Source organism: Lacerta agilis, chromosome 5, assembly GCF_009819535.1.
Source record: "Lacerta agilis isolate rLacAgi1 chromosome 5, rLacAgi1.pri, whole genome shotgun sequence".
Lineage (NCBI taxonomy): Eukaryota > Metazoa > Chordata > Lepidosauria > Squamata > Lacertidae > Lacerta > Lacerta agilis.
The window spans coordinates 9,357,524-9,369,228 of record NC_046316.1 but is presented as its reverse complement, the minus strand read 5'-3'; the positions used below and the strand labels follow the sequence as shown (position 1 = coordinate 9,369,228).

The window sequence follows — 11,705 nt, the reverse complement described above, 5'->3', positions numbered from 1 at the left end:
ATGTTAAAATCTGATTTTGTGTAGCCTCAACACAGTATGTGGCATAAGCAAAAATCCAAGCTTTGCACAGCCATCCATATGTGAAGCTGCCTATTTCTGTGTTTGCTTTTAAAGCATAATTTCCCATATCCCAACCCACAGTTTGGGTGCAGGGTACTGTCGAGCACAGAATTCCTCTACCAATTACAGTCACAGTATGTAGAAAATAATGGACTAGGGTGTGTGCCCAATAAGCATTGGACGATCCCAGTTCCTTATTTCTTTCTCCATCTATTGGCTGTTGTTGGAAAGGAAGTCCAAGTTTGACAGCATCCTGCTCCCAAATAGAGGGCTGGACCACCAGGCACAATTGAACACTACCTCATAAAGGACACATCTCCAGTTTACAGGCATATTTATATTGGTCACCTGGGCTCATCGTGTTATCAATGGTAGGCTAAAGGTAAAGGGACCCCTGACCATTAGGTCCAGTCGTTTCTGACTCTGGGGTTGCGGCGCTCATCTCGCTTTACTGGCCGAGGGAGCCGGCGTACAGCTTCCGGGTCATGTGGCCAGCATGACTAAGCTGCTTCTGGCGAACCAGAGCAGCGCACGGAAACGCCGTTTACCTTCCCGCCAGAGCGGTACCTATTTATCTATTTGCACTTTGACGTGCTTTCAAAATGCTAGGTGGGCAGGAGCTGGGACCGAGCAACGGGAGCTCACCCAGTCGCAGGGATCTGAACCGCCGACCTTCTGATCGGCAAGCCCTAGGCTCTGTGGTTTAACCCACAGCGCCACCCGCGTCCCCTATCAATTAGTGTTGTGCAAAAAACAATGGCTTTTCCTGAATACAAAGAGGACAATTCCCCAGACACTGAAATCTGTTAGACAAAACTTATTTTGTGGCCTAGGGACATAGAATCATAGGGCAGATTTATTGATTGAGCTCATTCAAACTTTCATTGGAAATAAGCCAATATCCTAATGAACTTGTATTCAGCTTCCATAGACGCCCCTAGGAGACTACAAGTGGGGCGGGGGCACTCTGATGCACTCTGAAAAGGATGCCTTCAATCAACCCTGATTTTACTGCTTTTTCTTGCTAACAACTAGTTAATAAATAGAAAAGCTGACAGCTCATTTCTCTGTTAGATGCCAGCTTTCATAGGAGCCAACTCCTAGGGGTCGAGGTCCCTTCGCCCCCTCCTCATAAAATACTTGAGGGGTTTGAGTGTCCCCCCCAGTTGCCATTCAAATGGTGTCCCTGCGCTTGTCATGCGGGGTGCGGTTTACCCCAGTATTTAATTCAAGTTGGCACCCCTGGGCAGGACACCCATTCGTCACCAGCTTCAGATTGAAATGTCTCAACAGCAGTTGTTTTATTTTACTTTCTTTTGGACCCCTAGTGCTCAGAAAACTTTCTACAATATCTAGTTTTAGTTAAGCAACCCCCCCCCCTCCCCGCGCTACGCCCCCGGGCCCCTCGGTCGTGTTCCCGCAAACGTCGGGGATGAAGCGCGCACGTGTGAACACCGCTCTTGGCTGGAACCTCCGAGGGGCTGCGCGCTCCGCAATCCCCCGTGGGCTTCCCCTTCCCCGGGTCCTCTGGCCGAGCCCCGAGGAAAGCGGCGGCGGAGGTTTGCGCGCCCCGCCAAGGCGCCCATCTCCATCTCCTCGGTCCTGTGCTCGCCTGTGCCGTCCGAGCCTTGCCGTCCGAGGTTTCCTGCGCGCCCGCCTTGCCGTCCGAGGTAGCTCCGCGCCGCGCGTCCCGGAACAGGAAAGGTCCGCGCGGCCGGCTCGCCTTCTCCCGGCCTGGGCGCGCAGCAGCCCTCCTTCCCTGCTGGCCCGCTCCGTCCGTCCCTCCTTCCCCTCCCCGCCAAGGCGGGCGCGCAGGAAACCGGGGCCGCGCGGCAGACAGCCTCTTCCTGGGGCTTTAGGTAACGTCTCGCCAAGCGCCGCGGGCAGCAGCAGGAGCCCAGCCTTCGCGGCCCTCCGCCGATCGCCCCACCCAAGCAGCCGCCCGCCCGCCCGCCGGGGCTGCTGAGCCGGACGCGCACGTCGGAGGAGCGGGCCGCTGCGCGCTGCTGCTGCTGGCGGAGCTGCGGCTCGGCGGGCGAGGCGAAGATGGCGTGCCCGGGGAGCGGAGGGGCTCTCCTCCTCGGCGCCGTCGCCCTGCTGCTGGCCGCGGGCAGCCTGGCGTCGGGAGCCCGCGAGGAGAAGGACATAGGGCACGGAGGCGGCGGGCCAGGGGAGCGGCCCTCGTCGTGCCACGGCGCCTTCGATCTCTACTTCGTCCTGGACAAGTAAGTGCCTGCCGTCGGGACTCTCCGGGGCGCACGTCCAAGAAGAAGCCTCCTCCCGAAAGTGCCCTGGGCGCTTACTCCCGAGTAGTTCCCCCCCCAGGGGGGGGGGGCTGGTGGCCTGGCTCCCGAGTAAGCCGTCGTGGGCTTGCAGCCTCCCGGTGTAGGTTTCGTCCGGAGAGCTGCTCGCAAAACGCACCGTCGTTTTGTCTTGGAGCAACGTCCGCTGCGGGGAAGTGTGCAAGCTTCGGGGTTGCACCGAAATGCCTGACAAGGGTGGGGGGGGGTCCCGTCGGGCTGCGCAGACGATAGCCTAACAGGGGCAAATTTGGAGTACTCTTTTTCTGCCAGCTGAAGTTACTCCAGGAACGTTGTCTTGCAAATCCGCGCCTCTTTGTTTCTTTCTTAGGTTGTTCCTTGTGTAGTTGCAACCCGAGGGCAATTGCATCCCCGTCTCTCCTCTCCCCTATGCATCAGCTGCACAGAGGCCCTACAGAGAGGGTTGAAAAGTGCTATTGATGAAAGCATAGCAGTCGTGGTTATCCCTGCCTCATTGCTGATGTTGTACAGAGGCTTTCATTTTCTGCCAGACTGGGTTGAGTGGCCAAACTTTCCTTTTTTGCCAGATTTCTGGCCGTTGTGAGGAAGAACCATCACAAGCAGAAATCCAAGCACAAAGTAGGTTCGGCAGAAAGAGCACTTACAAAACAACAACAAACGATTTCAAGGAAATGGGGTTCATTTCCAGCAATTCTTCTAGAGGCTAACTTTTGGCCAGATGTGAAGACTTCTGTGTGCGCTGTCAGTCAGCGCATGGCGGTCGGCATTGAACCGCACCTGGATCGAGTTCCCGATCTCCCTCATGGTTTGTCACTGAGCAATGCTGCTTTTATTGCGTATTAGGATTAATATTCCGACTTGTTAAGTGACTTAACAGCCTACGTGAGGACAGAGCTTCAAAAATTGTTCTTTGCTTGAGCAAGTATGGAGCTCAGAGCTTACTTCCTAGCGTGCGCATCGTGAGCTGAAAGCATTTCTCCTTGGGAGAAATCAGTTCTGTGGACACCCATGAACAAATAGCTTGCGTCTCTTAACTCTGCCGTGTGTTCAAGCCGCTCTGTTTAGAACCATGACTGAAAAATACCGCAGCTGATGGAACAGACCTCTAGCAGTGACAGTTTAAATTGTCTCAGCAATCACCAAATAAACCCACAAAATTAAGAGAAGTCGGAAGAGTTGCTTGTCACGCAGTTGATGAAAACGACCAAGACAGCTTTATTTCTCTTAATGCTGAGTGGCAATTTAAAATACGTATATTCCATACAAACTGTCGCTGCCGTTCAAGATCCTCAGAAAAAACGATACAGTAATGGCAAGCCAGTGGTCAGCTTCTGCTGGCCCTAACATCAGCATAACTTAGTTGTAGTATAGAATCGTAGAATTGTAGAGTTGGAAAGGACCCCCAAGGGTCATCTAGTCCAACCCCCTTTTGCCCAACGTGGGGCTCGAACCCACGACCCAGTTGTGTGCTTTCAGTACGTGAAGCGTGTGATGGAGGGAGCTGGTCTGTGCATGGCGACAAAGAAAGGTTTCCATAATTTCGCTGCCCCCTCACTACAGATACCACAGTGCTGTGAGTCATTGTGGCACAGGCAGCAAATAGGCAGCAGCTCTTTTTAAAACGATCTTTTTAAGTTTTCAGCAGAGAGATTTCCATGTGTACTGCTCAGCTCCCAGTCTGAATCATTGGGTAGAACTGATTTATAGACTGTCCAACTCAACAAAGAGGTGCGGATTTAATAGACTCGGAGAAAGAAAAGAATGACCCATTACATGGATTGTCAGTCAAAGCAAAAATCCTTTTGAAATCAATGAAGTTTTCTTCTGAGTAAACATATTTAGGATTGCAGTTAAAAAAAAATTCTACTGGATCTCTTTACCTTTCTCTTTCCAAATGGGGGTAATAAAACGTAAACCAGCAACTGTTAGATTTTTACAAATATTTTCCAAACATCATTTGACATTCTTTCACATCTTACACAATATTTCTGGACTTCCATCAACCACGTCTAAAAGATTTCCAATCTTCATAACTTAATCTTGTAATTTCATAATTTCACTATTACTTTTAATAGTCTATAACCAAAATATTGTGGCTATGTTTTATGCAGAAAGATGGGGTAGAAATTATCAAAAGCGAATTAAGGGTGCTTCCTCACGAGAAAGCAAAAAGTGAGTTCTATGCTTCACCTGGAAAAGACAGAATGAAAAAAATAATACCGTACTGTTATTCAAAAAGAGAAAGCAAAGCAAACCGTAAATAGCCCAAGATCACTTAGTGTTGTTGTTTTTTTTGGAGGGTGGGGTGTGATTTCAGTCAGCCTCGATGAATTTAAAAAACCGAAACAACCCTTGCCTGCATTGGGTGACTAGAGAGAGAAGAAACAACATGTTAAAATATGAAGCTGTTGGAAGGAAGAAGGACCATGCCTAGATGGAATGTGACAGCTCTCCTCTTTACACTTACTTCAGAGTAACCTCAGTTGCTTCTGGTAAATTATACACAGGAGCCAGACTAGCAGTAAGGCATGACGCCACTGAGTAATGGGTAGTTTTGTCTTACCAAAGCACTTTTGGCGGTTCAGTCCAACACCTGATTTAGAATTGCATGCCTGTTCTTGCAACTTTTTTTCTGCTGTCTTCACAGGGCGGGTGTGGAGACGATTATCACACGAGCTTTTCATTTTCTAACAATGAAAAACTATTGCCAGGGGGTAGTAATCATGGTAAATATAGATCGCTCCGGAGCAAAAATCTAAAATCCATCTCGCACGTTTCTGGTTTGACGAGGGGCGTGGCAGAGAGGGATGCGTATAAAAATGCAAAGATGCGTCCCGTTTGCATAAGAGAGATTTACTTGCTCCCGAAACCATTCTAACAACCTTTATATGTAAAGGTAAAGGGACCCCTGACCGTTAGGTCCAGTCGTGGACGACTGGGGTTGCGTCGCTCATCTCGTTTTACTGACCGAGGGAGCCGGCGTACAGCTTCCGGGTCATGTGGCCAGCATGACTAAGCCGCTTCTGGAGAACCAGAGCAGTGCACGGAAACGCCATTTACCTTCCCGCCGGAGCGGTACCTATTTATCTACTTGCACTTTGGCGTGCTTTCAAACCACTAGGTGGGCAGGAGCAGGGACCGAGCAACAGGAGCTCACCCCGTCGCGGGGAATCGAACCGTCGATCTTCTGATCGGCAAGCCCTAGGCTCAGTGGTTTAGACCACAGCGCCACCCGCGTCCCATATGCAAATGTAACTTGTTCTTATTAAAACACAGTCATTATCCTAAGATACATACAGTATACTGTAGCAGGTTCTTCATTCCATATGGCTCTGATGTGCATGAATCAGGGACTGTACAGAGAGAGAGAGAGAGAGAGAGAGAGAGAGAGAAAGATGTCCCCCCTTTGCACCCATGCTGTTGCAATCTCCTGTTGCAATTTTCCATTATCAGGTGAAGGGGATCATTTTGGAGCAGCATGGCTCTAAATTCTTCTGCGGCACTCATCCTTCACGCACCCGGCTTCGCTCATCAATTAAAGCAAACTACCAGTAGTTCATGGCTTTGCACGTTAGTTAAAGTTTTGAAGGGCGCTTGAACATTTTGCTTCATAACTTCTGCAGATGCTAGAGACGTAATTTCTTTAACGAACGCTCAAAGCCTGGGCATTGCGCAGGCTCTGGGACCTGTGGAGGCGAGGCGAGGAAGCGGCGGATCCCTGAACTAGCAGCATGGGGTGTACTTTTCAGTTTGCAGCATTTTGAATGGTCTCTGTGGTAAAATGAGATACTGTATTCTGGGCAAGCAGAAACCTCAAATTGCTATATCTTAACAAGTAGGACTCCCCTCCGACTTCTGTGTCTCAATGTCTTCGCTATGGACAAAACCACCACAAAAATACTTGATAATTTTGCTACTATCTCGAGGAGCAACAGTGGAGGAATTTCCAGGTGGACACTCATGTTGCATTTGACCGCCTCAATGTAGACCCTGAATTCTTTTCTGTCATGGGATACCTTTCCCCCTTGATTAAGAGTCAAAAATCCAAGTTTGGTGAGCCCCTCAACTAAAAAAAAATATATATCCCCATCTTCTTCTTTTTATCCTTTAAGGCAGTGGTTTTTAGGGGTGGCAGCAGCAGCTGCCCAGAGGACCCCCAAGGACAGGGGAAGGGAGAGGAGAGGAGGCTGAGGAAACACTCCCCAAGGGAGGGTATTTGAAAAGGGGTGAGAGGCTGCCAGCTCTGCAGGCAAGGGGTGACATAACTGGGCTCCGGAGCCCCACAGGGGTGCCGCAGAAAGAAGGGAGTTGGTCAACGGAGCCGTGGACCCAAAAAGGTTGAAAAGCTCTGCTTTAAGGTATTACAGTAATTATTGAGTTCAGGTAGCAGTAACCAAAGACAAGTGTGAAGAAGAAGGTTGTTGGTTTTTCAATAATAATAAGTTTATTATTTATACCCCACCCATCTGACTGGGTTTCCCCAGCCACACTGGGCAGCTTACAACACACATAAAAAATTGTAGGACATCAGACATTAATATAGGGCTGCCTTCAGATGTCTTCTAAAAGTCAGATGGTTGTTTATTTCCTTGAGGGTGTTCCACAGGGCGGGCGCCACCACCGAGAAGGCCCTCTTCCTGGTTCCCTGTAACCTCACTTCTCGCAGTGAGGGAACCGCCAGAAGGCCCTCGGAGCTGGACCTCAGTGTCCGGGATGGACGGTGGGGGTGGAGACGCTCCTTCAGGTATACTGGGCTGGGGCCGTTTAGGGCTTTAAAGGTCAGCACCAACACTTTGAACTGTGCCCGGAAACGTACTGGGAGCCAATGTAGGTCTTTCAGGACCGGTGTTATATGGTCCCGGCGGCCGCTCCCAGTCACCAGTCTAGCTGCCGCATTCTGGATTAGTTGTAGTTTCCGGGTCACCTTCAAAGGTAGCCCCACGTAGAATGCATTGCAGTAGTCCAAGCAGGAGATAACTAGAGCATGCACCACTCTGGGGAGACAGTCCGCGGGCAGGTAGGGTCTCAGCCTGCGGACCAGATGGAGCTGGTAGACAGCCGCCCTGGACGCAGAATTAACCTGCGCCTCCATGGACATCTGTAAGTCCAAAATGACTCCCAGGCTGCACACCAGGTCCTTCAGAGGCACAGTTACCCCATTCAGGACCAGGGAGTCCTCCACACCAGCCTGCCCCCTGTCCCCCCCAAAATACCACTTCTGTGTTGCCAGGATTCAACCTCAATCCGTTAGCTTCCGTCCATCCTCCTTTTACTGAGTTTCTACCAAAAGCTATAAGAGAGATGAGTAAAAGTTGGCCATTGCTGACCTGAGTATAATTCACTTTCAGGTCTGGAAGCGTCAAACACCACTGGATAGAAATTTATTCCTTTGTTGAAAGTCTGGCTGAGAAGTTCATAAGGTGAGTATTAAACACCGGGAGATTTGAGTGCAGTTGGTTTAAGTATTTCTAAGCTCCCTCCTTATTCATATTCACTTATTCACTGTGCTTTGTCCTGCCTTTGCCTCACAGTCCGATGCTTCGTATGTCTTTCATTGTGTTTTCCTCGCGAGGGACCACAATTATGAAGTTGACGGAAGACAGGCAAGTGTCTATATTTTTAATTAAATAAAGATGGGGGGGGGGAAAGAGAGCAGAGGTGTTCCTGTGAATTGGTTGGTAATTTCCTGGGATGAAAGAGGGGCTAGTTTTGGAGAGAGCATTGGTAGTTACTGGTTTTCTCCAGTTTTTGCCCAGTTACAACTGGGGAAATAGGGGGGGAAAAGGACTCGGTTTGTATGCACTGAAACGTATTTTGCTATTTGGCGATACTTTTTTCCAGCTCTGCTTGTTGTGCAGCTTTGTTCACAATCACAGAACGCTGGAAACTTGAGAGAGGCAGGCAATTAATTTTGCCTGAGGAGAAAATAATAATACAGTGGTACCCCGCTAGACGAATGCCTCGCAAGACGAAAAACTCGCTAGACGAAGGCATTCGTCTAGCGCAAGGCTGCCCCGCAAGACGAAAAAGTCTATGGGGCTGCCTCGCAAGACGAAAAATTTTCGTCTTTCTTTTTTTTTCCGTTTTGCGGAGCGCGGCTGTCATTGCCGCTCCGCAAGACGAAAAACCCGCTAGACGAAAATTTTCGCAGAACGAATTATTTTCGTCTAGCGGGGCACCACTGTAGTAGTAGTAGTAGTAGTAGTAGTAGTAGTAGTAGTATTCATACCCCCCACCCATCTAGGATATTAAAAACATTAAATATTTTTAAATATTAAATATTAAAAATATTAAAATTAAGGCCAACATGCTAGAAACCAACTACAGTTGCCACGGCAACAGGTCCAGGATGCCGATGGAAAGAACTTTTGGGTAACTAAAAGTTGGAGACGCCTCTTCGACCTGCTTGATATTGAGGCCATTGAATTGTAGAGTTGCAAGCGTATCTTAGAGGACATCTTAGTCATGGGTATCTTCAGATATCTGAAGGTGTCTGTCGTATTGCATGTGTATAATCTCTCCTCCAAGCCAGACAGCCCAATCTCTTTGACCTTTCCTCACAGGCAGTGATGGCCAGACTTGGCCCTCCAGCTGTTTTGGGACTACAGTTCCCATCATCCCTGACCACTGTTCCTGTTAGCTAGGGATGATGGGAGTTGTAGTCCAAAAACAGCTGAAGGGCCGAGTTTGGCCATCACTGGTCATAGGTTTCCAGGCCTCTTGCCATCCTCGTTGCTTCCATTTTGTTTTTGCTCGGTGGTTAGTAAAGCTTGTTTGAGAGCGACAACCGCGATTTCATGAAACCAGCGGAAACCGTTGAGGTTGCTGGTGGAGTTTTGTTAAGTGGTTGTCAGCTGGGTGGGGATGTGTCGGTTGCAGGGTGGATAAAAATCAATGATTTTTTAAAATAATAATTTTAAAAAATCAGATTTTTTAAAATTTAAATCGGTTTTTTTTAAAATTTAAATCGGATTTTTAAAATAAAATGCTTTTGGAGGAAAAATATTTCTAAAGATAGTTTTCTGTTTAAGTTACATTATAGTCCAAAGGCTATTCCTCAGGAAATAAGGATTAGTTTTAAGTTTTCATGTGTGCTAAAACTGTCTTAAGTTGGTTTAAAAAAAAAAATGTTTACCCACATCAGTTAAGAAACATGAATACATATGCTATAATGTTATTGTTTTAGTTAAATAAATTGTTTAAATTGTTATTAAGGAAATGATTATTTTTCTCCTTCCAATAAAGCACTGCAGAAAAGGTGTCCGAATATAAACAGCTAACTTATTAAACCTCACCATAATTTCATAATTATCTGTCTATGTATTTCTAATAGTATAAACAAATCAGTAATTTTTGATAGAACTGTAAAACTACTCTGAAAATTTATAATTCCAAAAATGGAACCTTCACCTGGTTGTAAATATTAAGATAATACCAGCAAGAATGAGTCTTTCTGTTTTTTTAAAAAAAGATTTAAATCAAGTCTTACTGACGAGTGATTTAAATCGATTTGATTTAAATCCAATCCACCCTGGTTGGTCGATGGTTGTGGGTCAAAACACAAGGGCTTGTCGCTGTCTAATGTACGGCTTCCATTTTGGTGGGTCGTGTTGAGTTTATGCATAATTTTCAATTAGACAGAGAGATCTAGAGATCTATGAATATGTTAATTCAGAGAAGTATTCCAGTTCAATAGGCTATGTAGCAGTGAACAGGACCATATGACCCTATTTTTATTTACACGCATAAAAGTCCCCGGGGAATGCAATTCCTTTTTTTTAAAGGAATTTATTGGTATTTAAACAAAATACAAGAAAAAAAGCATACATACACAATACAGACTACAAAATACAAAACAAAAAACCTAATACAATACATAAAAACAACAACAAAAACATACCTTACATTCAAACACCTATTTAACTATTTTAATCTTATTTATAATCTTACTTGGGGGACTTCCTCACGCCCTCTCTTCTGCGTTCATTTCAAATATACTGTAGTAACTTTGTAACCCCTTTAACTCTTCTTTTACAATTAATCTTAATCCTTATCTATCATCTTATATCTATCGCCTTATTCTTAACAGAAATACAAAAAAATAGAAAAATCACAATTCTATCTTCTTATATTCTGTTTTAGGAATAATTTATTATTATTATTGGAATAGGAATAATTTATTATTGGCCAAGTACATTTTCCAACATACTTGGAATTTGTTTCAGCTACATTGCAATGTAAACATACAGACACTGTTCCTCTCACAATACAAAGAAGCAAAGAAACCCCACCCATATTTTACCTCCCCTTAAGCTATACAACTACGAATTTAACAATTTAATGGCACAAGGGAAAAAACTATTCTTGTGCCTGGCCGATTTTGTATATGAAGTCCTGTAGCGACGTCCAGATGGAAGTAAATCAAGCAGATGATGACCGGGATGTAAAGGATCTGCTACAATTCTCTCTGCTCTCTTCCTAACTCGGGTAAATTGTCTAACATTTTAATGCTATCGCCTATAATATCCACTGATTCCAATTTCAAATATCTAACTTCTCGCGTCGTTTCATATATTCTTTAAATTTCTTCCAATCTTCTTGCACCTTCTCCTCCCTCTGGTCTCGGAGTTTCGCGGTCAGTTCTGCGAGTTCCATATACTCAATTAACTTCATCTGCCAGTCTTCCACTGTTGGTAGTTCTTCAGTTTTCCAGTTTCGGGGGATGCAATTCCGAGCGAGCTTATACGATGTGCAACGCGTACTTTCCAGTCACTTTTCAGCCGTGTTTCTCGCTGAGGATTTGCTGTCTTATTGCAACGTTTCGTAGCCGCGAAGCAAAAACTTTGAAAAGCTTTGCCTTTTCCCAAAAGGGAAGTCATCCAGCAAGGCCTTGCAGTTCTTCAGAGACAAGTGCCTGGAGGAGACACATTCATGCATGAAGGCTTCAAAAGGGTGAGCGCTGCAGTTCCTCTCTGCTCTGATTTACACATGTCAAGTGCTCCCAATCCATTTCTGGACCCAATTCAAAATGCTGGGTTGTTGTTGTTTTTTTTACCTTTAAAGGCTTGAGGTTGGGCTATTTGAAGGATGAGCTTCTCCTGCATGCCTGGGTGTTGAGACCTTAATAATAGGCCATTTCCAGGTCCCCCAGCCTAATGAGATGGCGTGGATGGCGAGCAGGGCCTTTGTAGGGGTGGCACCCAATACATGGAACGATGTGGTTCTCTTGTCAGGTGAAGAATCTTTTTCTTCTCCCAGGCACTTGCTATTCCCCTTGCTGACTTTATGCTGGTTTTAAGTTGTTCTCCGCTTGCATTGTTTGTGTTGGTTTTAGATATATTTGTAAATGGTTTCAGTGGGGTT

The 11,705-nt window shown here is 46.4% G+C and overlaps 1 protein-coding gene across 1 annotated transcript in view; it reads left to right on the top strand.

Annotated features, from left to right (window-relative positions):
* Positions 1 to 2,075: 2,075 nt before the first annotated feature.
* Positions 2,076 to 11,705, top strand: part of ANTXRL (ANTXR like) — a 51,249-nt gene continuing 41,619 nt past the window's right edge. The window contains exons 1-4 of the mRNA XM_033148436.1: positions 2,076 to 2,285; positions 7,691 to 7,762; positions 7,874 to 7,945; positions 11,213 to 11,294. Coding sequence (XP_033004327.1) covers positions 2,107 to 2,285; positions 7,691 to 7,762; positions 7,874 to 7,945; positions 11,213 to 11,294 — 405 coding nt within the window. The 5' untranslated portion in view covers positions 2,076 to 2,106. The remainder of the gene's footprint in view (positions 2,286 to 7,690; positions 7,763 to 7,873; positions 7,946 to 11,212; positions 11,295 to 11,705) is intronic.